At 41.2% G+C, this 25,600-nt stretch overlaps 1 protein-coding gene across 11 annotated transcripts in view; it reads left to right on the top strand.

The window, feature by feature from the left end:
- Nucleotides 1-25,600, top strand: part of Rbms2 (RNA binding motif single stranded interacting protein 2) — an 89,008-nt gene that overhangs the window by 47,137 nt on the left and 16,271 nt on the right. For 7 of the 11 annotated variants that reach the window (XM_021733510.3, XM_040280463.2, XM_078053295.1 and 4 more), the window contains 12 exons: nt 4,986-5,044; nt 5,934-6,025; nt 7,375-7,532; nt 12,643-12,722; nt 12,854-12,963; nt 13,293-13,339; nt 13,500-13,593; nt 17,296-17,373; nt 17,702-17,812; nt 18,516-18,596; nt 19,079-19,165; nt 20,741-25,368. In XM_021733510.3, the coding sequence (XP_021589185.1) occupies nt 4,986-5,044; nt 5,934-6,025; nt 7,375-7,532; nt 12,643-12,722; nt 12,854-12,963; nt 13,293-13,339; nt 13,500-13,593; nt 17,296-17,373; nt 17,702-17,812; nt 18,516-18,596; nt 19,079-19,159 (991 nt within the window). In that variant the 3' untranslated portion in view covers nt 19,160-19,165; nt 20,741-25,368. Of the gene's footprint in view, nt 1-4,985; nt 5,045-5,933; nt 6,026-7,374; nt 7,533-12,642; nt 12,723-12,853; nt 12,964-13,292; nt 13,340-13,499; nt 13,594-17,295; nt 17,458-17,701; nt 17,813-18,515; nt 18,597-19,078; nt 19,166-19,407; nt 25,369-25,600 lie in introns of those variants that run through there. The other 4 variants (XM_013363077.4, XM_078053294.1, XM_013363079.3 and 1 more) reach the window with 4 other exon arrangements.

Genomic DNA, 25,600 nt, shown 5'->3' with positions numbered 1-25,600 from the left:
AAATTCCATCTGCTCCAAATCCTGGAGAGGAGAGGTAGAATATCTTGCTGTCCAAGATGTAGCAGTTTGAGGCATTCGAGATGCTTTATAAATCCCTTTTTCTCCTGAGGTTGTGAGTTGGTCCAGGCAGATCATGTGGATTTTTACTAGCACCAGGCCACACAAATTCTATCTCTAAAGGCTAGGGATGTGTATGTGTGTGTGTATTCCTTCCCTTATATTAGTTTACCTTGCTAGAAAAGTATGTAAGTGGGATGTAGAGAACGTAGTCTAGGATTAGTACATTCTGTGGGGAGGTGGGAATGGGCAGAACTGTTGGTTATGAGTATTATATCAATCTAGGTCCTTGATTTCTCCATTCTTTATTTCTTGTACTAAATATAATGCTAACAAAAATCCTATCACAGTAAAAGACAGAGAAGAAACTCAATTTGATTTCTTTATACTTTTAGAATTTGATCTGAACAAAGTCTGAAGGGATAAAAAGTCAGGGTCAGGGCTGGGGATGTGGCTCAAGCGGTAGCGTGCTCGCCTGGCATGCGTGCGGCCCGGGTTCCATCCTCAGTACCACATACCAACAAAGATGTTGTGTCCGCCGAGAACTAAAAAATAAATATTAAAAAAATTCTCTCTCTCTCCCCCCCCCACTCTCTGTCTCTTAAAAAAAAAAAAAAAAAAAAAAAGTCAGGGTCAGCATGTAGGATAGAAGGAAGGAGCCCAGAAGAAGGAGAAGGCTGAGAAGGGCAGGTGGTGGTATTCTAGTGGGTGGGTGAGCTAAAAAGTCCAACCTTTTTAGGAAGGGTGTTTCTCATGCACAGAAGGACTTCCTGCCTTTGTCCTAGTGGTCTCTTCCTGGGTTGTCGAGGAAGTAAATGTTGCTGGATCCTAAACTCTGGTGGGCCGGAAGGAGAGGCGTGGTCTAGGACTGGAGCTTCTGGTTCTCTTGGAGGGGCTCCTTCTGAGGAGGAAGCAGCAGTGACCCAGCTGTTGCCAGCTGCAGTGGAAATTCTGAGCTCAGAGTCTCAGGCTGTTAGACCGCAGCAAACTCCACCCTGGGGCCTTGATAGGGATAGCAGCGTGTGTGTCCTCTGGCCTGCAGTCAGACTTCTCATGGGTCTTTCCTCTTGCTTGAATTTGGGAAAGAATCCAAGAATGTAGCCCTGAAGGGCTAGGATGGCCACATCCATCCCCACCCCTTGTTTTATGTGCTCTTTTCCCAGTCTCCAGGGCCCTGCTTGGCTTATTCTGTCTGATACTTTGGGTCACAGAAACTCCACTAAAAAAGTCAATGAAAGGTCTCCAAGGAGTGAAAACAAATGGATCAACCAGATATGTTCTTTAGGGATAAGAGGAGAGATGAACAATAATGGTTGTTTGGGTATTGGTCTCAAATTTAATCGCTGCCAACTCTTGTATTTCTAACTTTGTTAGTGGCTTTTATTCTGAATCTTTAATATTTTCACCTTCTTTTTTTTAAAATATTTTTTTAGTTGTAGATGGACTCACAATATCTTTGTTTATATTTTTATATGGTGCTGAGGCTTGAACCCAGTGCCTCACACCTGTAAGGCAAGCGCTCTACCACGGAGGCACATCCCCAGCCCCTAATATTTTCACCTTCTTGGAGTACAGTGTGGAGGCTGTGGAACACCTCTTGTACAATTTCTGATCTGTGTTCCTCTTACTACTTTTTTTTTTTTTTCTAAAACTTCATGTGACTCTGCTGCAAAGGAAGAATTTTCAAAAAGTTGAAAAACATGACTCTTATTACACATATAGAATGAAGATATGTCAAAGATTTATTTAACCCATTAGTGAGGAAGCCAGCAAGATGGAAAAATGGGTTCAAAGAACATTTGAGCCAGGTACAGTGGTGCCTGCCTGTAATATCAACTATTCAGGAGGCCAAGACAGGGGGATACCAAGTTTGAAGCTAGCCTTGGGCAACTTAGTGAGACCCTTTGTCAAAATAAAAATTAAAATAGGTTGGGGATACAGCTCACTGGTAGAGCACCCCTTTGTTCAATCCCCAGTATGGCAAAGCATATAATCAAGAAAGAAAAAGAGCATTTGAAGAACTATTTATTAAAGAAAGAATGGGGGTTGGGATTGTGGCTCAGCGGTAGAGCGCTTGCCTAGCATGTGCGAGGCCCTGGGTCCCATCCTCAGCACCACATAAATAAATAAAATAAAAGTATTGTGTACAACTTAAAGAAATAAATATTTTTTTAAAAAGAAAGAATGTTGGAATAAAATTGGTAGGTTAGATTTAAAAATGTTGGGGCCAGGATTGTGGCTCAGCAGTAGAGTGCTCACCTAGCATGTGGGAGGCCCTGGGTTCGATCCTCAGCACCACATAAGAATAAATAAATAAAGATATTGTTTTTTAAAAAAAAATGTTTCCTGTCTTGCCAGATGGTAAAACCAGGAACCTTTGGAATTATCTTTTCTCTCTCTCTTTCTGTCTTTTCATGCTGGGGAATTGAATCTGAGGCCTTGCACATGCTAGACAAATACTTTACCACCAAGCTACACCTCCTGCCCAAATTATCTTTTCTACTGAAGATAAATAATTTGCATTTGTAGTAGACAAAAATCTACAAGTGAATGTGTGAGTGAATGTGTGTCTTTACTAGGTCTGGGCCTGATCAGAGTAAATATTAATTTAAACAAAGAAATATTCCCCTAGATAATGAATATTCTTTGAATGGACCATTTGGACAATGTTCTCAAATGACATTAAAAGAATATGCAGTGGTGGCGAATGCCTGTAATCTCAGTGACTCCGGAGGCTGAGGCAGGAGGATCACAAGTTCAGAGCCAACCCTCAGCAACTCAACTCAGTAAGACCCTGTCTCTCCATAAAATATAAAATAAGGCTGGGGATGTGGTTCAGTGAGTGAGTGCCCCTGAGTTCAATCCCTAGTAACCTCCCCCAAAGGATATGCAGTCCTCCTTTTGCCTTATCTCCAAGTTTTAGATAACTTTTTAAAAAATATGTATTTTTTAGTTATAGGTGGACATAATATCTTTATCATTTTTTTTTAATGTGGTGCTGAGGAATGAACCCAGTGCCTCACATATGCTAGGCAAGTGCTCTATCTCTGAGCCACAACCCCAACTCCCAGATGACTTTTTTTGTATGTGTATGTTTGTGGTTGTGATACTGGGGATTGAACCCAGGGACTCTTTACCATGAACTGCATTCTCAGCCCTTCTTATTTTAATTTTGAATAAGGTCTTGTGAAGGTACTCAGGCTAGCCTCAAACCTGTGATCCTCCTGCCTCAGCCTCCCAAGTCACTGAGATTACAGCCATTTCCCATTATGGCCATCTTCACACGACTTTCTTTAATATTTATTTTTTTAGTTTTAGGTGGACACAGTATCTTTATTTTACATTTATGAGGTACTGAGAATCGAACCCAGAGCCTCACTCATGTAGACGAGTGCACTACCATTTCAACCACATCCCCAGCCCACACGACTCTTTTTTTTAGAGAGAGAGAGAGAGAATTTTAATATTTATTTATTTATTTTAGTTTTCAGCAGACACAATGTCTTTTGTTTTTGTATGTGGTTCTGAGGATTGAACCTGGAGGGGGAGTGTGCTACTGCTTGAGCCACATCCCCATCCCCCACACAGGAATTTCTTAATACTGCTGTTACACTGGTCTTATTCCTATTCCCTTCACTAGTATGCATAATTTTTTTCTCTCTCCATGTTTTTTATTGGTGCATCATAATTTTACATATTGATGGGTACACTCAAATCTTGACAATGAAAAGAGAAAGTCAGAATGTGGTAAAGCAGGGGAGAGAGAGAGCCATTTGTTATAGGTTAAACTTGATGTCTCTTGAATATTACAACAATAATAATAGCACTTAAGATTTTTCAAGTGCTTTCCATATGGTAAACATTAGTGCTTTATATTCATTAATTCATTTTATATTCCCAACAATCCTATTTCCCTTTATAGATGATGAAGCCGAGCCATTTCAGAAAAGTTTAATGACTTGTCCAAGACCAAACCTAGCTAGAAAGTGGCAGAACCAGGATTTGAACCAAAGCAGTTTGGCTCAGGTTGTCCTTCATTAGGGGTCAGTAAAGGGATGGGAATGGATGTCAGAGAAAAGAAATGTCTATAGTTTGTTCAAAAGGAGACAAATAATGTGAAGGATTATTTTTAGTACTCAAGGAATAACAGCCAGAGCTCTGCACTTACTCTGCCTTGTGGGTATTGCCAAGCATCTTTCCCAAAAGACAGTCATCTCTATTCAACCAGTGTTTGAGTTTTAGTTGAGGAAAAAGAGAGAAATGTATTGGTATTATAAGGACTATAGTCAGTTCATTTCTTTGTAGGCTTCTTTGAAGTGATAGGTTTCTATTAATGGTGACATTTCTGGTTTTTTTTTTTTTTTTTTTTTTGGTACCGGGGATTGGTCAGGGGCTTTTGACCACTGAGCCACATTCCCAGCCCTATTTTGTATTTTATTTAGAGACAGGGTCTCACTGAGTTGCTAATTGCCTCGCTTTTTGCTGAGGTTGGCTGTGGACTTGTAATCCTCCTGCCTCAGCCTCCCTGAGTTGCTGGGATTACAGGTGTGCATCACCACAGGGCTGGCTCTTTATCATTTTTATTAAGATAAATAGGAAAAGTAGTCCTACTGGGAGCACAGGAAGGGCATGGATTAATCCAGTTGTCTTAATTTCTGTCCTATTGTTAGTCCCTCTCCCCAGATTATCACTTTTCTTTTTATTTTTTTTAGGGGGGACTAGGAATTGAACCCAGAGGTGCTTAGCAATTGGGCCACATCCCCAGCCCTTTTTTATTTTTTATTTTGAGACAGGGTCTCAGTAAGTTGCTCAGGGCCTCACTAAATTGCTGAGGCTTTGAACTTGTTATCCTCCTGCCTCTCTAGTTGGTAGGATTACTGGATATGCCACTGTGCCCAGCTGTCACTTTGCATTTTTCTTTCCCTTAGATACGGCAAGATTGTCTCCACAAAGGCCATACTGGACAAGACCACAAACAAATGCAAAGGTAAGAGAATACTTGTCCTTGGGGATGGAGAGTAGCAGTGAGTGAGGCCATCTTTGTCTTTGAGAGAGAGAGAGGCAAGGGATGGTCTTTGTTGCTGAGAGAGCCTGAGTACCCAGTGCCCAGGAAAAGTCTGAGGTTTTCAGGCTCAAAAGACAAGTAGATATTTAGATTAATTGGTGCCAGATGACTAGAGTTGTTTGAGAAGCCAAGGTCAGAATGCTGCACAGAGTTTCTTGAGTCCCTTGGGTCCACTTTGACCTCATGTTTTCCTAGATGAGGTGATGAAGGTTGGCAGGAAAGATTTTTTTTTTTTTTTACTTTGTAAAGCAATGTATATGCCTTTTGATTGTGGTGGAAGGATGACTCAGTAGATGTTATTTTCCAAGAATGAGTAGTTTTATTTGGGGTTTTTAGAAGTTCTGAGTGGAGCTGAAGAATGGAAGGAGGAAAAAAGGCTGTGGGGTGGGGGGTGGGGTGGGGGCTTTTTCCAGCAGGTGGCTGGGTAGCCATTTGTCCAGGAGAGGCTATATTCCCCACATGCCTAGCATTTCCGGGGTATATCTAGGAAAGAGGGCAGGGTTTTCTTTTAGAAGTGTGGAGGGGGGCTGTGGGTTATTAGAAGGCCTAGATCCTAAAATCTCAGATTTTTTTAAAGGGGAGGGCAAGGGTACCACAAAGACCTCATTTCCTTTGGCATCCTTAACCACAAAGTAGACCCAACCTCAGAGCATGAGAAGCACATGGATAGCCACCTGAAACCTGTTCATTTGTCTTTCTCCCTACCACTTCCCTTACATGGATCATAACTCTTCTCTGTCTCCTGAAAAGCCTGGGCGTCCTACCTCCCTTACACCTCCCACCTCCCCGTGATGCTGTTTCCCTGTTCCAGGCTATGGCTTTGTGGATTTTGACAGTCCTTCAGCAGCACAGAAGGCTGTAACAGCTCTGAAAGCCAGTGGTATACAGGCACAAATGGCAAAGGTAAGGCTGCCACTCCAGGCTATTCCTCCAAGGGGTGTAGTTACCACTAAAGTTCCAGTTCTAAGTCTTCCAGAGTGAAAGCCTTGAAATGCCCCATGAAATTGATAGGCAAGCACTGTCTGTCCCTGGGTCTAGTCAGTCTGGATATGAGTCCATTGAGCATTCCTGGGTATTGGAGCAAGATTGTATTCAGTCTGTGGCAGATAGCTCTGTCCACTCTGTTCCTCTCGTCATTATAAGCCTGCAGGAGGGTCAGGAGGCCTCTTGCAATCCTGCTGCCTATCTCCACCCTGGCCCCACTTCCCTACCAGAGGGATTGTGGCATTTTGCAACATTCTCTGAAGAAGCCTGTTGTGCAATTCGGAGGTTCTGAACAATGCTCTCCCCCCTCCCAACACTATTCCTAGTAGGGGCAGGGAGTGGAGTGGGGAGCCAGAGGGAAGCCACAGCAAGGAAGGAAACTGTTTCTTCTGCTCAGATCTGTCTGGAACTGTTTTTGGTCTAGATTACTAGAAAACTAGAAGCTTGTCTTGTATCTTCTCTTTGGTGGGGTTGTCCTCTTGCCTTTCTGAAGCCATCATGAACACTATGTCTAGAATTAATGAGGCAGGACTGCCAGATGCTTCTCTCTGTAATAAAGAAAAAGGAAACCCTGAAGGCAAAGGCCAAAGAGGGGTTAAGGTTGCTGGTGATCACTGCCCAAGGCAGAGTGACTGCTTAAATTCTTAAAAATACAGCCATCAGAAGATACTGCCATTGCTTGCCTTCTGGGGGACCCTCTGGGTCTTCATTCTGATATAAAGCGCTCTGACTGCAGCTCCAGCCTGTAGGAGCCTTCAGAAGTTTTCAGGACTTGTGGTGACCACTGAGCTACACATCTGGTCCTTTCTCTGTCCCCTTCTCCCCTCTTCCTGCTTTTCTTTCGGTCAGGGGGTGAACAAGCATTCCTACTCCAAGATTGTGCTGTGACCGGAAGAGGGGGAGGGGGCTACTCAAAACAATTCATCCTTGGTGAGAGCAGTCCAAGAAAATCCAGCCTCTGGGGCAGGCTGCTGGGGAGAGGGGTGCTGCTCCGCCTACTTCTTAAAGAGACAGCCAGGTACCATCCATGACTTGTAGAGTACTAGAGATGGTAAATCTGTTTTTGTTTTTTTTGTTTTTTTTCCTTATGGGACTGTGTAAAACCTGTGACAGTGGGACTGGGTGTCACAGATAGTTAAGATTCTCTTTGTTTATGTGGAACCCTTTCTACTATCTCTTTTCTGAAATGTCATTTTATAGATGATAGCTGAAAGTAGGAGGGGAATAAAGGATGTGAGCTTCATTTTCTCTCTTTTTTGTTTCCATAGCAACAGGAGCAAGACCCCACAAACTTATATATCTCAAACCTCCCACTGTCAATGGATGAGCAAGAACTGGAGGGGATGCTGAAGCCCTTTGGACAGGTTATCTCCACCCGAATTCTTCGAGACACCAGTGGAATCAGCAGAGGGGTTGGCTTTGCAAGGTGAGAGATGCGAAAGTGGAAAATGGTGAGGTTAATAAAGTGTCACTTGGGAAGGCACCAACATCACCCCACACACACACCCCAAGGGACCAAACTATTGGTCAAAAATACTTGACTGTAGGAGCTGAGGTTGTGGCCCAATGGCAGAGCTATCCCCTAGCACGTGCGAGTCCCTGAGTTCAATGCTCAGCACCACATAAAAATAAATAAATAAAATAAAGGTATTGTGTCCAACTACAACTAAAAAATAAGTATTAAAAAATACTTGACTGGGCTGGGGATGTGGCTCAAGTGGTAGCGTGCTCGCCTGGCATGCATGCAGCCCGGGTTCGATCCTCAGCACCACATACAAACAAAGATGTTGTGTCCGCCGAAAACTAAACAATAAATATTAAAATTCTCTCTCTCTCTCTCTCTCAAAAAAAAAATACTTGACTGTAAATCAGAAGTTTATTTATTTATTTGGTTCAGGGGATTGAACCCAGAAGTGCTTTACCACTGAGCTACACCCCTAGCGCTCTCTCTCTCTTTTTTTTAATTCAAGGCAGGGTCTTACTAAGTTGCTCATGACCAAACTAATTGCTGAGACTGGTCTTGAACCTGTGATCCTTCTGTCTCAGGCTCCTGAGTTGTACTGATTATGGGCATGTACCACCCCACCCAGCACTGGAGATTGATTTACATTAGTGATTTTCTTAAATTGTTCCTTAGAGCTGCAGAACTCTCCAGGGTGTCCACTTCTGGACTCAGGTGTCATTGTTGTGAGATTTCAGTCTCTCCCAGCCTACTTAACAAACTATTCTGCTTTTATTTATTCTAAGATTGTGTTTGATTAGAGATTCTCTTGACTTTTTTATTTGAAAGTTACTAGACTAAGTAATCTGAACACACTTTTTTATATAACAATGTCTTGCCTGACCTATGAACACTCCTCCGTCTTGGTTGAACACTCCCGGATTATTGCAGATCTGGGGACTAATGAATAGGTCCTCTTCCCTACCAGGCTCAATCCGGGCAGCTCCACCTGCTGGCAATCCCAGGTAAAACCACAGTGATTTCTAGGCTTGTCAACACTTTTTTTTTTTTCCCAGCTCCCATATTTTCTTCTTTGTGGGGTGGGGGCGCGGATTGAGTTCAGGGGCACTCTACCACAAAGCTACATACCCAGCCTTTTAAACATTTTTTAAAATTTTGAAGACAGGGTAATGCTAAATTTCCCAGGCTGGCTTTGAACTTACTGTTGAGTTGCTTGGTGTTATAGGCATGAGCCACTGCACCTGACAGGAAAATACTTTTATTTCACTCATATTTACTCTACTTACTCTAGTGATATGTGCCTGTTAGACACTGTACAAATTCTCAAACCGTGGAACCAGAATAGATAACCTCACCCTCATTTCCTGTCGCACACTGGCTTTCTTATGGTACTTGCTTTTGTCATAGGGACTATTGAAAACAGTTTTGCAAAATATGATTGTAGGGGAAAGTAATGTCAAAACAATGGCCTACTTTAAGTTAGTATTTTACACAACATCCAACAGATGTTGCTCTATTTTTCTTCAAGTGTGCCTTTTTTAGTTTCTCACAGTGGCCCAGGATGCATGAAAGCACAATCTGGGAATTGTGGCTTTGAAGACTAAAAAAACTATGAAGCTGGGTTCAGTGGCTCATGCCTATAATCCCAGTGGCTAATGAGGCTGAGGCAAGAGGATTACAAGTTCAAAGCCAGCCTTAGTAACTTAGAGAGGCCCTAAGCAACTTAGTGAGACCCTGTCTCTAAATGAAATATAAAAAAGGACTGAGGATATGGCTCAATGGTTAAGTTCCCCTGGGTTCAATCCCTGGTATCACAAAAACAAAACAAAACAATGAGAAAAAAAAAGAAACAATTATTAATTTTCTTCTATGTTTTTATGTTAACATCTACAATTTTTCTTCATACATTTAGATTCTTGCTAAGTGTAATTTCTGTATATCGACATTTTAAGTAAAACTCTTAGACAATTTTTAAATGTATCCAAATGAGATCTAAATATAATAATTTGTTACATAAAATGTCCCTTTAAAAATGTATGTGCCAGGGGCTGGGATGGTGGCTCAGTGGTAGAGCACTTGCCTAACGTTAGATGTGTAAAGCACTGGGTTCAATTCTCAGCACTACATATAAATAAATAAAATAAACATCTATTGCCAACTAAAAAATATTAAAAAAGAAAAATGTATGTGCCAGCTGTATACAGTGGGGCACACATATAATCCCAGTGGCTCTGGAGGCTGAGACAGGAGGGTTTCAAATTCAAAGCCAGCTTCAGAAATTTAGCAAGACTTTAAGCAACTTAGTGAGACTCTGTCTCAAAATAAAAATAAATAAAAGGGCTGGAGATATGTCTCCATAGTAAAGTGTCCTGGATTCAATCCCCAGTATCAAAAGTCAAACAAACAAACAATACTGTATGGACCAGGGCTAAGGATGTAGCTCAGTGGTAGAGTGCTTGCCTAGCATGCATGAGGCCCTGGTTTTGATCCCCAGCACTGCAAACAGCAACAAAAAATATATGGGCCATTTCTTTCTTAATAGTCATACACCTCATATTGTTCTTATAACATTCCTTTTATCTTCTTGATCTTGTGTTTGCATGTCATTTTCCTAGAGACTTGTATTTGAGTCTTTCTGTGGATCATCCTTGTTTCTTTTCAACAAAATGTGTGTGTTTGTGTGTGTGTGTGTGTGTGTGTGTGTGTGTGTATATATATATAAATTAAAATGTTTTTTCCTTGTGGCCATTAGGCTGGGTGTATTAACCCATGAGAGAATTATCTTTATAAATATTAGTCAACAGGCACACCATAAAACATAAATATATTAAAATGTTCATACAAAATTATTTTATATAAAGTAAACTTTGTTGAAAATTAATCTCCTATGACATGGATAAGTTTTATTTTCTTTAGATTTTTTTCTTATTAGATCATGTAGCCAGCAATGAATTTTGTTTGTTGCTATAACAAGTGAGGGCTTAACACCAGTTTTGTTCCTCTTTTTTGTTTTTATGCTGAGAAACCTTGTTCATATAAATGAGGAGATGAGAATGGAAGAGGCTTTGTTACAGTGAGAATTCTTTGGATTACTTCTGAATTGTATGCCAAGAACCAAAGTGATCTGTCATCAAAATTGATTTTTTTGTGCATTGACAAATTTCTAAAGTCTTCTAACTTTTTGGAAGCAAATAATTGGAAACGATCTGACTTATAAAAAGGATTTGAAATTTAGTCATTAATATCTGCTGTTGAGTTTTAGGCTGGATAAGAAGTAAATTAAGACAGTGGTTATGAGAAGGGACTTTAGCCTTGACTATTAGCAGTCATGAGTCCTCCTTCAGGCAGATCCCTGGAGGAAAGAGTTTTGAGGAAGTTGAGGTTCTAAGCACTCTGCCTACTCACGCTTTGGAAGGACTATAAGTAGAAGTTACTGAACTGAAGATCACTGCTCTAGAATATCTAACTGATTTTCTCTAAAAATGGTTTTCCCTGAAAGGTTCCATCTGAGGCCTTTTATTTACATTTTTGGTGCTGAAGATTTAATCCAGGGATATTTTACCACTGAACTATATCCTCAGCCCTTTTTAAATTAATGATTAATGTTTTTAGTGGTTATTGTCATAGAAAGTACTGACTTAATTTAAATGTGGTAGTAGGTGAAGAAACAATATATAGGCCCTTATAATTTTTAGAACACATCTATATACAATATATTATCTCAATCAATCTATACAGCACTGATTGACTTTGATTGTCTCTAAAGCACAATAAGGAATGGGTCCAGAGGGTTTTTTGGAATGTTCTGACAGAGTTCAGGGTGGTAAACTTGTGCTAATATCTAGATGTTCTTATCCCTTACTCAGTCCTCGTTGCCCAGAAAGAAACTTCAGCCTAGTAGTTCCCAGTATTCCTTCTCCTATTACTATGGACCATGAGCCCTTTATTAACAGATTCCTAAAATCTTAATAATGTCAACAGTAGCTAAGTGGGCCTCAATAGTTATAACCAGAAGCAAAAAATAAGTATTGCAAAATCTTAGCTTGTACAGTTTCCTTAATATAAAGAACAATGTTCATTAGGATTTTTTATTTTGGGGGGGTACCAGGGATTGAACTCAGGGGCACTCAACCACTGAGCCACATCCCCAGCCCAATTTTGTGTTTTACTAGAGACAGGGTCTCCCTGAATTGCTTAGCGCCTTGCCTTTGCTAAGGCTGGCTTTGATCTTGCAGTCCTCCTGCCTCGACCTCCTGAGCCACAGGGATTACAGGCACTTGCCATTGTGCCCAGCTTCCATTAGGATTTTATGATAAAAAATAATAAAGTCTAGCCAGATGTGGTGGCACCTGCCTTGGTGATAATCCCAAACCCTGTGACAAAATAAAAAAGCACTGTGGATATGTCTCAGAAGTAGAGTGCTCCTGAATCTCAAGGAAAAAAAAAAAAAGTTATGAACAGTGGTGCATGCCTCAGGTAGGAGGATCACAAGTTTGAGACCAGCCTGGGCAATTTAGCAAGACCCTGTCTCAAAAAGGACTTGGGCTGTAGCTCAGTGGTAAAGCACCCCTGTTTTAATCTCCAATACCAAAAAAGGGGGGGTTGGAGACATAACTTAGTGATGGTAGAGCCCTGAGTTCAATCCCCAGTACTGCTAAAAATTAAAAATAGTAATTTAACAGCTACTATTTCTTATATTCTTATTTTGGTGCCAGACACAATAATAGGCTCATTTGTCAGTATCGTTTTTTTGGTTTTTTTTTAGCAGTGCTTGGGATCAAATCCAGGTCCTTGTTCGTGCTAGGCAAGCACTCTATCACTGACTGAGCCCCATTCCAATCCCAATTAGAGTCTTTTTTGGAATATTAATAGCTTGAAGACCTCCACTATTTTAGGATTCCTTGCAGGAGATGGTTGAGAGGATCTTCCTTAGATGTTGCATAAGCTGCAGAAACTCTTATGTTTTTATAGTCGTAACTTTTGAACTTTTGGGAAACTTAGGGCATTCTCTTTGAATGTGTAGAGAGCACAGATCTTGGAGAAGCTAGAGCCTAACCCCTCTTGTGCTTCTTAGGATGGAGTCCACAGAGAAGTGTGAAGCTATCATCACCCACTTTAATGGAAAATATATTAAGACTCCCCCTGGAGTACCAGGTGAGGCATCTGGGAATCAGGTTGAGAGCCAAATGTTGTTCCTTCCAGTTAAGATTCTGGAGGAGTTTTGCATGAGTATGTCTGCTCATTGAGGTGAGACTCAGCTGCCTGTCTGCTTTCTGTTTTGCCAGCCCCGTCTGATCCCTTGCTTTGTAAATTTGCTGACGGTGGGCCAAAGAAACGACAGAACCAAGGAAAATTTGTGCAAAATGGACGGGCCTGGCCAAGGAGTGGAGACATGGTAAGAGGTCCCTGAAAACAGGTTTACTAAGGACATTAAAGTGGAATGGAAATTACTATAGTTTAATTTCTGTGAGCTTAGGTGGCCAGCTTGAGAGCTCTAGGGTGTAAATGAGAAATGCTGATGGCTTAACAAAATCTCAAGTGTGGGTCTTGAGTGAGTGGGGTTCTGCAGCCTTTACAGTTGGAACAACTCAGCAGTTGTAGTGGGACTTGTCCAGAATTTAATTAGTTGAACTTTTTAAAAACATCCGCAGCCTTGGCATTCTGGTTTTGTTCCTGTTCTTACCCAAAGGTTCACAGTATGAATTCTGTGTTCTTTCCTTATAGGGTGGTATGGCCTTGACTTATGACCCCACCACAGCTCTTCAGAATGGGTAAGTGTCTTTTACATAATGGAGCCACCTGAAAATGACCCTGGCCTGTGGATATTTCATCTTGATTTTCAAATAGCAATTAGTGGGAAGTGGCTGTGCTTTCATCAGTGGACCTTGGGGTTTCCTGTGACTTTTTACTGAGTAAGGTTCCTTCCTACAGGTTTTACCCAGCCCCTTATAACATCACCCCCAACAGGATGCTGGCTCAGTCTGCACTCTCCCCATATCTTTCATCTCCTGTGTCGTCTTATCAGGTACGTTCACTCCCAAAAAAATGGAGTGGTGATTTTCCCTACCATGTGTTTTAGGTGAAGGAATGTAAGGTGAGAAATGAGAAATAACTTGTTTTTTTCTTTCTATAAACTACATAAAAATAATGTTACATAAAAGTATAAACTGATCTGTGTGTGTGTGTGTGTGTGTGTGTAAACAGCATTTATGTCTGTGTGAACACACCGTTTAGAGGCATCCTCTTACTCTTTTCACCACCGCCACAAGTAAACCCTTGTTGATTTCCTTTTGTATAGCATTTCCCATATTTTTCTTCATGCGAACATACACATATGTGTAGGGTTTGGGGAGTTGTGTATTTTATTAAAAATCAGACCATATTAAATATATTTTTATTTTATATTTTTCTCACCTAATATGTTAGACAAATGATTCTCAAAGTGTGGTCCCTGTCCCTGCACTTTTGGCATTACCTGGGAACTTATAGAAATATGAATTTTTGAACTCTACTCCAGATCTACAGAATTAGAAACTCTGAGAATAAGGCCCAACAAAAATGTGGATTTTTTTTTTTTTTTTTTTTTTTTAAAGAGAGAGTGAGATAGAGGAGAGAGGAGAGAGAGAGAATTTTTAGTATTTATTTATTTTTTAGTTCTCGGCGGACACAACATCTTTGTTGGTATGTGGTGCTGAGGATCGAACCCGGGCCGCACGCATGCCAGGCGAGCGCGCTACCGCTTGAGCCACATCCCCAGCCCCCAAAAAATGTGGATTTTAACAAGCCTTCCAGATGATTCTACTGTAGTTGACGTTGAGATCCTTTGCTCTAATTATTTCTTTTTAAATGATTGCCTTATATTTCATCCCAGAATTCTTCTACTCTATCCCAGTGAAGGATATTAATTTACATTCAGTTTTGCTGCTACAAATAATGCTTTGGAAGCAGTCTTGTACCTGTATTCCTCTGGGTGCATTCATTTCTGGGAGCTAGAGTCTCAGGAAAGCACTTGCTAGGTTGAACAGTGTATGGATTTTCAGATTTATCCAGGTTGCCAGATTGCTTTCTACAAAAGCTGTGTCAATTCAGGTTTCTATCAGCAATGTTTCCATCACCATTTTTCTCTAACCATAGCTATCTGCTTTGGAAAAGTGTTTCTTGTATTGATGAGTGCAGAATACATTGTTACTTTAATTTTCATTTCTTTGACTGCAAGTGAATTTTTTGCTTGTCATATTTTGATTTGCCCTTCTCTGATTGCTGTTCTTCTGTTTTGCGCATTTTTCTATTTGGTTATTTGTCTTTTCCCCATCAATTTATACAAACTCTTGATTTAAATATTCTCAGAATGTTACCTTAGTTAAAAATATTTTTTTCCGAGCTTATTCTTTCTCTGTTGATTTTGTGGCCCTAAGACTTTAACTGTGTTCTCTGGGTCATTTAGAGAACTCTCTAAAACCTAGGCACCAGACTCAGAGTTTTCTGTTCTGTCAATCTAGCAGGGAAGGAAAGAACATGCATTTCTAACAAGTCCCCAGGTGATTCTCCTGCTGCTCCTACTGTTGGATGGTTCATGGACCATACTGTGGGAATCATTAGTTTTTGCCATATGAAAGTTTTTAAGTTTGCCTATTATTAAACATCTCTGGCCGGGCATGGTGATACACACATGGTAATCCCAGCGACTCAGAAGGCTGAGACAGGAGGAGCACAAATTCAAGACTACCTCAGCAATGTAGGCCCTAACAAATAGCAAGACCCTATCTCAAAATAAAAAAAGGTTAGGGATTGGGCTCAGTGATTAAGCACCCCTGGGTTCAATTCCCTGAACCAAAAACCAAACAAACAAAAAACCCTCTGTGTTATTATTATTATCATTATTTTAGCACTGTAGATTGAACCCAGGATACTTTACCACTGAGCTACATCCCCAGCCCTTTTTATTTTGAGGCAGAGTCTTCCTAAGATGCTTAGGGCCTCACTAAATTGCTGAGGCTGGACTTAAGCTTGCCTCAGCCTTCTAAATTGCTGGGATTACAGGCATGTGCCATTATGCCTGCTCTCTCTCTTTTATAGCTTTTAAATTTCGTGTCTTAATTTAAAAAGTATTAGCTGGGTGCAGTGGCATGCTTTTATAGTACACTATATTGTATGTGTGATCTCCAGGATTTTATTTTATTGTTTTACACTTAATGTGTAATCATGGGGCTGGGGTTGTGGCTCAGTGGTAGAGCGCTTACCCGGCAGGAGTTAGGCACTGGGTTCGATTCCTGGCACCACATAAAAATAAAAACAAATAAAATAAAGGTATTATATGTCCATCTAATCTAAAAAAAAGAAATATTTTTTTAAAAAAGTTTAATAATCAGGAACTTATTTTTGTGTATGGTACAAGATATGAGTCCTTTTATATTTTTCTCCAGAATTTTAATTTAGTCCCAGCACCAAATTATTAAATAATGTATCCTTTTCCTGTTGAATTAAAATGCCCTGGCAACCTATAATATTCATTCTTTTTGTGTATGTGTATGTGGTACTGGAGTTGAATCCAGGAGTGCTCTACCACTGAGCTACATCCCCAGTCCTTTTTATTTTAATTAATTAATTAATTATTTTTTTTGAGACAAGGTTTTACTAAATTGCCAAGACTGGCCTTGAACTTGAGCTCCTGCTTCAACCTCTCTAGTCACTGAGATCATAGGCATGCACCATGGCACCTGGCTATAAAACATTTTCTGTGTCTGTAGAATTGCCTGTGCTGAACACTTCATACAAATGAAGTCATCTGTTGTGTTTGGTGTTTCTTTCACTTAGCATGTTTTTACGTTTCATCCATGTTTTAACATGCATCAATATCTCATTCATTTTTTGGCTGAAAAATATTTCATTGCATGGATATACCACATCTTGTTTATCCATTTATCATTTATCAGTCGATGGCCATTTGAAGTATTTCTAGCTAGTATGAATAATATTGCTATGAACATTCCTAGATAGATTTTTTAGGGGGTACATATGTTTTCATTTCACTTGGGCATGAACCTGGGAGTAGAATTGCTGAGCTACATAGTATCCCTATGTTTAACTTTTTTAGGAACTGCTGAAGTATTTTCCTAAGTGATTGCATCATTTTATATTTCAACATCCATGTAAAACACTTATCTTTTTAATTAGAGCCATTCTCCTGGGTTTGTGTGGTGGTGCACCATTGTGTTTTTTATTTGCTTTTGCACCTCTTTCATGTGCTTACTATCATTTGTGCACCTTCTATTGCGTATGTCTTTCCAAATCCTTTGCCATTTTTGTTTTGTTTTGTTTTTTGGTACCAGGGATTGAACTCAGGGGCACTTGACCACTGAGCCACATCCCCAGCCCTATTTTTGTATTTTATTTAGAGACAGGATCTCATTAAGTTGCTTTAGTGTGTCACCCTTGCTGAGGCTGGCTTTGAACTCTTGATCCTCCTATCTCAGCTTCCTGAGCCGCTGGGATCCCAGGTGTGCACCACCACATCCAGCTCTTTTGCCAATTTTTAATCAGGCTATTTATTGAATAGTTATGAGTTATTAATATTTTTAAAACAGCTTTTATTAATGTTTCTATGCTCTGAGGGGGACATTTTTGGGGAACTTTGCTAAACATTATCAGATCATTGATAATTATTATCAGATCATTGAACAATAGTTTCTAGGCAGTTAACATTTCTGTTTGTTTTTGCTTACATCAGAGAGTGACTCAGACATCTCCTCTACAATTACCTAACCCATCTTGGATGCACCACCAGTCATACCTCATGCAGCCTTCAGTGAGTGTTCAGAAGTGGGCAGAAGCAAAAGAGGCAATTTGATGTAAAGAAAAGCAAAGGGCTTTGATGACAGGAGATGTGGGTGTGAGTTCTGGCTCAGTACCTTGTGCAGCCCTTAAATTCTCTGAGTGTTGTTCTTAGATAAGTGTCCCTCCAGACTGATGGGCAGAGTGCCTTTTCCTGTTATATGGCTTGGTTGCTGCTCACTATGGCTTTTAATTCCCAGTATTTAAAAATATCTGTCTTCAGCAGTCCCTTCATTATTACTGCCTTGGGTAACCTCACAGGATGCTGCCAACTAACTCTTTTCCTTTGTTGTTGCCTCCAGGGTTCAGTTCTGACACCAGGGATGGATCACCCCATTTCTCTTCAGCCTGCCTCCATGATGGGGCCTCTTACCCAGCAACTGGGCCACCTCTCGCTCAGCACCACAGGCACGGTAAAGCCGGGTATTTCTGCTTATTAACTCCTGCAAGGAGAACCTGTGCAGTATTCTTCAGCATAGATACTTATGAATGATAGAGTCACTTCAGTGTCATTGAGGGTGCACTCAGAATTGGAAATAAACTACAAAAATAATGATGCATAAGCCAGGAATGCAGTCATTTTGCTCCCCAGACTACCCCTTTTAACTGCTTCCTTGTTACAAAACTAAAATGTTTCTATGTGTGTATTAATTTAAGAGTTAAGACACATTTCCTAGAAATCCTTATCAAAATAGTAACAGAAAGAGCAGATGAAGCACCTTGGGTTTTCTGGGACTTGATGCACAGCAGGGCTAAAGGGCAGGGAATGCAGTGTGCTGGGGAAACAGAAGTAGGCAGTTGGGACAGAGGAGTGGAAGAAAGAAGGTCAAATTGGTGGAAGTGTGTCTAAGCCACTACCAGAGTGCCTACAAGAAGCCAGGCCCAGACCAACTGAATTGACTCTTTGGAGATAGAACACAGGCCTCAATATCTTAAAAAATCCCCCGGGTGCTTTATCTTTTAATTTTATTTATATGCAGTGCTGAGGACCGAACCCAGGGCCTCACATGTGCCAGGCAAGCCGCTCTACCACTGAGCCACAACTCCAGCCCTGTCCCCAGGTGCTTTAAATGTAACAAGAATCATTGCTCTAGCTGGTTGATGTTTTTCTTCTAGTATATGCCAACGGCTGCAGCTATGCAAGGAGCTTACATCTCACAGTACACCCCTGTGCCTTCTTCCAATGTTTCAGTTGAGGTAAGAGTACACCCCTGTGCCTTCTTCCAATGTTTCAGTTGAGGTAAGAGTTACTTTTTTGGAGTGAAGATAGGACAATGACAGAGACAGATCTTCCCCTGTCAATTGTTCCTTTCACAATGATGCTGTTTCTGTGTTCACAAGTAACTGGTAGCTATATGAAGAGTGCAAGAAGAAAAGACTTAGTGTGTGTTCATGAGTGAGGCCCTTGGGCCAGCTGGTAGTTAATACCAGGATGCTCCCTTGAATTGACTAGTGTGCATTGGGAGGAAGGCAGGCTGTTTTGAACATAGAAGAACTTCTGAAGTTTTTTCCAAAGTGCCTGTTGTGTTTTACATTCCTTTCAGTGCTGAGGTGGTGTGTGTTGTGAATGGGTGGTCTGGAGAGGCCTTTCAGCTTTGGGTGGGTTTTATCTAGACTGGTTTGGAGGGAGCTGAGGAAAAGAACACATAAGATGACTCTCCTTCCTGGCTATGTTACAGGAGAACAGCAGCCAACAGAATCAAGTGGCAGTGGATACGCCCTCAGACCATGGGGTCTATTCTTTCCAGTTCAGCAAGTAACACTGGGTAAGAACCACATGTTGGGGAAGTGGGTGTCCCAAACTAAGAGAGAGCAGCTCAGCCCTGCCTAAAGTGAGACAGGTTCTTGTGCTTGTCTTGCTCCCTCCCTACCCTCTCCCTTGGGATTTCCCTCCCCATCTTAAATAGAAAAGAGTTCTTGGACATGCTCCCAGACTCCAGAGGGTTAGCCAGGTTATGTACCATCTGTAGCTCTGTTAAGCACTAACACTTGGCCATTGTTTTCATAGACCTGGGCCTGAGAAAAGAAATCTCTATGCTCCTGCCCTGTCCTCTTTCTCCATTGCTGATGGAACATGGGGAAATCAGCACATTTTGTGTGTACTACCTTCGAGGAGAAACACACACATGCACACACGGAGACACACACATTTTTTTCTTTTGCAAAGAAAATTTTTTCTTATTAAAATTTTTTTAATTGTAATGTACTTTTCTCCTACCTCAAAGAGACATGTGGCTGGAGCTTTTGCTCATATATATGAAAAACAGTTTGTTGTCATTTTGGTTTGGTTTTTTGATATTGGGAATTGAACTGAGGGGTGTTTAACCATTAAACCACATTCCCAGCCCTTTTGTATTTTCCTTTTTTTTTTTTTTGCTTTGTTTTTTTGAGTTGGGGTCTCACTATGTCACCCAGACTGGCCTCTAATTTTTTTTTTTTTTTCCCAGATCCAGGGACTAAACTCAGGGCCTTGCATGTGCTAGGCAAGTGCTCCGCCACTGAGCTAACTCCCCAACCTTCTTCTTTCTTTTTTTCTTTGTTGAGACAGGGTATCGCTGTCTCAAAATTCTGAGTCTTAGGGCTTTAGGCTTATTGCTAAGGCTGGCTTTGAACTTGGATCTTTCTGCTTCATCCTCTGGAGTTGCTGGGATTACCGGCATGCTTTAGCATGTACAGCATGTTTTGTTATTCTTAAAAAAACAACAACAAAAAAAACAAACAATAAGCTGGGCACAGGACACATGCCTGTAATCCCAGCTACTTGGAAGACTGAGGGAGGAGAATTATAAGTTTGAAGCCAGCCTGAAGAATTTAGCAAGACCTTATATCAAAATTAAAAATAAAAGGGCTGGGGATTGCAGCCCAGTGGTAGAAAAGAGTCTCAAGGGAGGTGCTTTTACCCCCAGAGACCACTGCAGTTATCTGATGACGTTTTGATCCCTGGGTTCAATCCCCAGTACACAAAAACAAAACAAATAAAATTACCTATGAAGATGCAGTGCTAGGGGCTGGGGCTGGGGCTCAGCTGTAGAGTGCTCACCTAGCATGCCTGAGGCACTGGGTTCCATCCTTAGCACCACATACAAATAAAGAAATAAAAACATTGTATCCATCTACAACTAAAAAAAAAAAAAAAGATGCAGTGCTAGAACATTGATAGAGGAAATCCTAGTTGCTGGTTCCGTTATGATCTTTTTTTGATATATGTCTATGTGTTTAAGAAAATATATAGACTTTAAAAATTTGGTTCTTGTAGAGCTATCAGTTCACATACCCCTCTTCACATGTTTTTTTGCTTTCTTTTACTCATTCAGATTATTCTTTTTCTCTTTTCCATACAGCTAACCCTGCCTACTTTGTCTTTTTATATTTTTAAATTTTATAAATATCCTTTTTAAATGAAATTTTATATGGAATTTTGGAGGCTGAGCAAGAAATAGACGTGGCTTTTTTCCTGACCCTGCCACATCCTGGGAGAAGAGACTAGACTTTGCCTTCAGGAAGCAGAAATGTGACCTAAATTCATTTGAGAGATGACCCACAGCTTTGGGATTTACTCGTGAAGCAAATTTGGTTGAAGACTAGGTCTCGCAGTCTCTGGAAGGATGGACTGACTGACTTCTGACTAGCTCTTCTCACTGCAGAGTCTGTCACCCTCTGAGGAAGGTGTCTTTTCCGGAGGCTCCAGATTTTTCAGAATGCCTGCCATCCTGCCTCCTGGTGGATCTTTTCTGCCCAGGTTACATGGCCTCTCTTTCTGCTGCACATTGCTGTGCTCCAGGCCTTTATAGCTGTGACCTTGCTGCAGAGCAGTGTGTCTCAAGGGAGGTGCTTTTACCCCCCAGAGACCATTGCAGTTATCTGATGACATTTTTTATTGCTATGCCTGGGAGTGGGAGTGTATGTGTTATTTGCATCTAGTTGCTAGAGACCAAGGATGCCACTAAACATCCTACAGTGCAAAGGAGAGCCCCACTATGCCCAACAAAGAATTATCTATTTCAAAATATCAATAGGGCCAAGACTGAGAAACCTGGATGTTGGCAGTGTTTTCCTGACTTCTCGGTTGAGGTAAATTCCCACCCAGTCCTGGACACACAGTGCCCTTTAACGCTCATGCAACTGGTTTGGATGGATGGAATTGGTATTCTTGAATTCTCCCTGGACTCCAACCTTTGACACTTCTGCATGTAACAAGAGCTGTCCTTGTAAGGCTCATGGCTCTTGTGCACATGCTAAATACACAGACACACACTTGGAGGGAGGAAGGTACGGATTGTTCTGTGGATGCTATGCAGGGATGGGAAAGGAGTTTTATGTGACCGTAGAGTGCTCTGCCCTTCCCTACTTTGTTTAGACCCCTTCCCTAGGGAGCCAGAATATTGGGAATAATTTTCCCTCTTGTTGAAGGACCACAAAGAGCTAGGGTAGAAAAATGAAGTACATCCCATCTCATGATTTATAAGGTCAGATCTTTATAAATAAAGACTCTAGCTCTGTCAGATGCAGTGGCACAGGCCTGTTATCCTAGTGACTAGAGAGGTGTAACTTAGCAAGATCTTGTCTCAAAGTGAAAAATAAAAAGGACCAAAGATGTATGTAATTCAGTGGTAAAGCACCTCCAGGTTTAATCCCTGGTACCACAAAACAAACAAACAAAAACAACTTATTTTTCTCACATCGAGATAAGCAGGAAAAAGCCTTTCTTTGCCCATCTTCTGGAAAATAAGATCCTACTTCTGTCTTCTTCCAGTCACTCTCTCATGTATCAAAAGGAGAACTCTATTCCCCTTTACTCAGAGACCAGGAGGCATCTGCACCAGACAAAGCAAATAATGGAGATGGATAAATAAGTGTTCATGGGCTGGTGTGGAGAAAAAGAGAGGATGAAAGCTGGAAGAGAAAATGAGATGTCAGTGGCTGCACATAGAGCTAGGCCCAGCTTTCCCTTCTTTCCCTTTTGCCCCATGATTGAGGTCTTCCCTGCCATCAGTCTTTGTACATCCTGGGGATAAAGGAGTTGGGGGCAGTGGGTAGGAATACAAAGTGTAAAGAACAAAATTGCCTCTGTTTTCTCATTGGTGCTTTCAACCCCAGGAAAGTCTTATCCAGCACAAAAGCTCCAAGTCCATTAACCCTCCAGGAGGGTTTGGCTTAGCAGATGGTGCTTGCTTTGTCTCTAACCTTCAGTAAAGTGAAATATTCCAGAGCTGCTATCTCATCAGTGACCTTTCAGAAAAAAGAGAAAACAGCCGGGTGTGGTGGTGCACACCTGTAATCCCAGCATCTTGGGAAGCTGAGGCAGGATGATCCCAAGTTCAAAGCCAGCCTCAGAAATTTTTCCAGGCCCCAAGCAACTTAGTGAGACCCTGTCTCAAAACATAAAAAGGGGTGGGGATATGGCTCAGTGATTAAGTACTGCGTTCAATACCTGGTACTGGGTGAAAAAATCCAGAGTTCTGTTTATTTAACTGATGGTAGATTGGGGAAGTCTTGCTTTGGTAGGTTTAATGTTTGGGGCTGCCTTTCCTGCATAGGAACTGGTGTTGCTGTCTCTGCTGACCTTCCTGTCTCCCAAAATCCCTGATTCTGTCTCCTTTCTCTGTATTTTCTAAATTTTTTAAATGGCTGTGATTTTTACTTTGTTTTAAAATATTGAAGTTACCTTTTTTGGTTCTCCTTATATGAACCTACCATTGAGAGAGCGCTTCTGGTTTGGGCAGGTTTGAGGACAGGAAGTAATTGGGAGCCTGCAGTTATTTTTGTAGTGGTTAATGGCACTGAGGAATTTCTTTTTGGTGCTTTTGATTTATACTCCTATTTTCCCCACTAGTTGTTAGTTCATTTCTAACCGTGGGTAGTAATTGGAGAAAGGATGGAATAGGAACTATTTCTCCCATGAATTGGTGAAGATTGGTTAGGGTGGGCATCGGGTAGAGGAGCCAGTCTTGGACTGCGCTCTTTAAACACTATGCCTAGTGTTTTCTGAATCCTGTCTTCCTGGAAGCCACATCTTACACTCTCTGTACTTTCATCTCACCCCCACTCATTACAGATGCTCATAACATTCTTAAAATATTTTAGTACTTTGTGCTTTTCTGTTTTCAGTCAAATAGAACTTATGAGTTCTTTCCTCAGATGGTATAATCCTTTACTAGGCTCTAGGCCTACCTATCCCATTTCATGTCAGTGTTATTGCTCTTTTCAGGCTCTGAGTTGATATCCTAACCCTAGACTGTTTGGACTCTTTGGAGGAGGGTGCAGGTAGAGGTTAGGAAGGTGTGGGAATGATAATGGATAGGGATGTTATTTTTAGTGTTTTCAACCGAAGAGGTTAAAGCCTGGTGGCTCTAAAGAGGTTATAGCCCTTGTTAGTAACAGAGGTATTATTTGCACTAAGGATGAGGACAAGACCTGCTGCACAGGCCATTCCTAGTTGTGCCACTTCAGCCTCATTTCATTCCTCTTCCTTTTCTAATTTGCTTAACAGTGAGCTCATTCATCCCCCCTAATGCCTCCAGTGTCACCAGGCTCTCCTTGCTATTCCAATATGTCAACCCACTGGGGCTGAGACCTACCTATGGGATTTTACTTTGCCATAAAGATGCTGTGAGTGATCTCAGTGGAATGTTGCAGGGATCCCTGACATTGACAATTATTGGTCTTCTGGAAAAGAAACTATTGCTGCTTAGGCACATGCCCCACCTTCTGGGAAGTAGCAGCATTGCACACATTGAGGGGCTACTTTGCCTTGTTAGCCAAGAAGTTGGGGATATGATCAGGTCCCAACCTGCCCCTATCCTCTGCTAGACCTGGATCTGTGGACTTCAAAGAGGGTGGGGGTTACTAAAGCCAGCCTATAGATCCTAGATCTTGTGCCTTGTTATACCAGTTCTTCCTGATTTCCTTTTAAACCAACCACTCCACTTCCATGTGACCCATTTTTTAGGGCTTCCCAAGCATTAGCAGATTCCTGAAGTTTGCTCAGCTTTTACCCTTTCCTTCTATTAGACAGTCTTCCTCTGTGGCTAAAACCAGCCTATAGTGCTCTCTCCCCTGATCTTTGCTGAACCTCCCTATAGGTGTTCCTCATGTTTGAAATGAGAAAACTAGGTGCTCTCAACACTCTAGTTACCACTGCTTTCTCCCTGGCCTGTCCACTTGTTTTGAATAAGCATTCATTATCCAAGTAGATGCCCAAACTTCCTTGTCCTTGTTACTCATCTACCTCAAAATCTCTCAATTAAACAAGGGCACAAGCACCTGACTTACATCTTTTCCTGTTGTTCTCTTCATGAGGGTTAGGAAACTGGGGACTAGAAAGGACTCATGAACAAATTCAGTCTTTGGTTTTTCTACTTCTGGAATGTCTTCTCTGGGGGTTTTAGCTCACTAATCAAACTTTTTAGGTAGGTCTCAATGTGGCACCACCTAAGGTGACAACAGATTGTTGGGAGTTACCCCAGGACCACCATTAGAACAGAGCTTAGAACTATAAAATTAATTATTGGCTGCCTCACCGCAGAGAAGGTAACCAAACACCAAAGAGTTTTATAGGACTGGAAATAGATGTTCCTTTTTCACCTTAACAGTTATCTTTCTTAGAGGGTTCAGGAGAAAAAAATGCCCAAACTAAAGGGTTACCTAGTTAAGACTTTTACAGCTGGAGTAAATAAAAGTTCCTACTCCATCACTGGTGTCCCAATTTCCCCAACACATACCCTTTTTGGATGGATGAATACTTACTACATGCACTTATCACCTTGAAATAAGTTTAATTTATACTTAAAACACATTTTGTACTATTTTTCCTTTATCCAGAGACTTCTAGTTTTATATTCTTTCCATGTTATGCCAATGCCACCCTTTTAGCTTATTCTTTTCTGACCCCTGGTCTTCCCATGTTGCTTCCTTACAGTTTGGTAGAGATTCATTTTGTCAACATTTTTAATAAAACAAAAAAAATCTGTTTTGGTGTCTTATCCATGGGTGGGAGGGTATGCTGCTACAGGAAATAAGTGGCAGCTTAGGAAGGTAAGGCATGCATCTTGAAGTGGGAACAGGGCATGTGGAAACTCATTTACCCCAGTGCCTCAGTTAAGATTCTGAGGCAGATCTACTGAAGCAGAAGGTATGAAACAGGATTCCTGTTGCTTAGGGGTTAGTGATAAATCTGCATCTTATATACCAAACCAGTCATG

Source organism: Ictidomys tridecemlineatus, chromosome 6, assembly GCF_052094955.1.
Source record: "Ictidomys tridecemlineatus isolate mIctTri1 chromosome 6, mIctTri1.hap1, whole genome shotgun sequence".
Taxonomy (NCBI): Eukaryota; Metazoa; Chordata; class Mammalia; order Rodentia; family Sciuridae; genus Ictidomys; species Ictidomys tridecemlineatus.
Note: the sequence above shows the minus strand (reverse complement) of the source record. Positions and strands in the feature narration are given on the sequence as shown.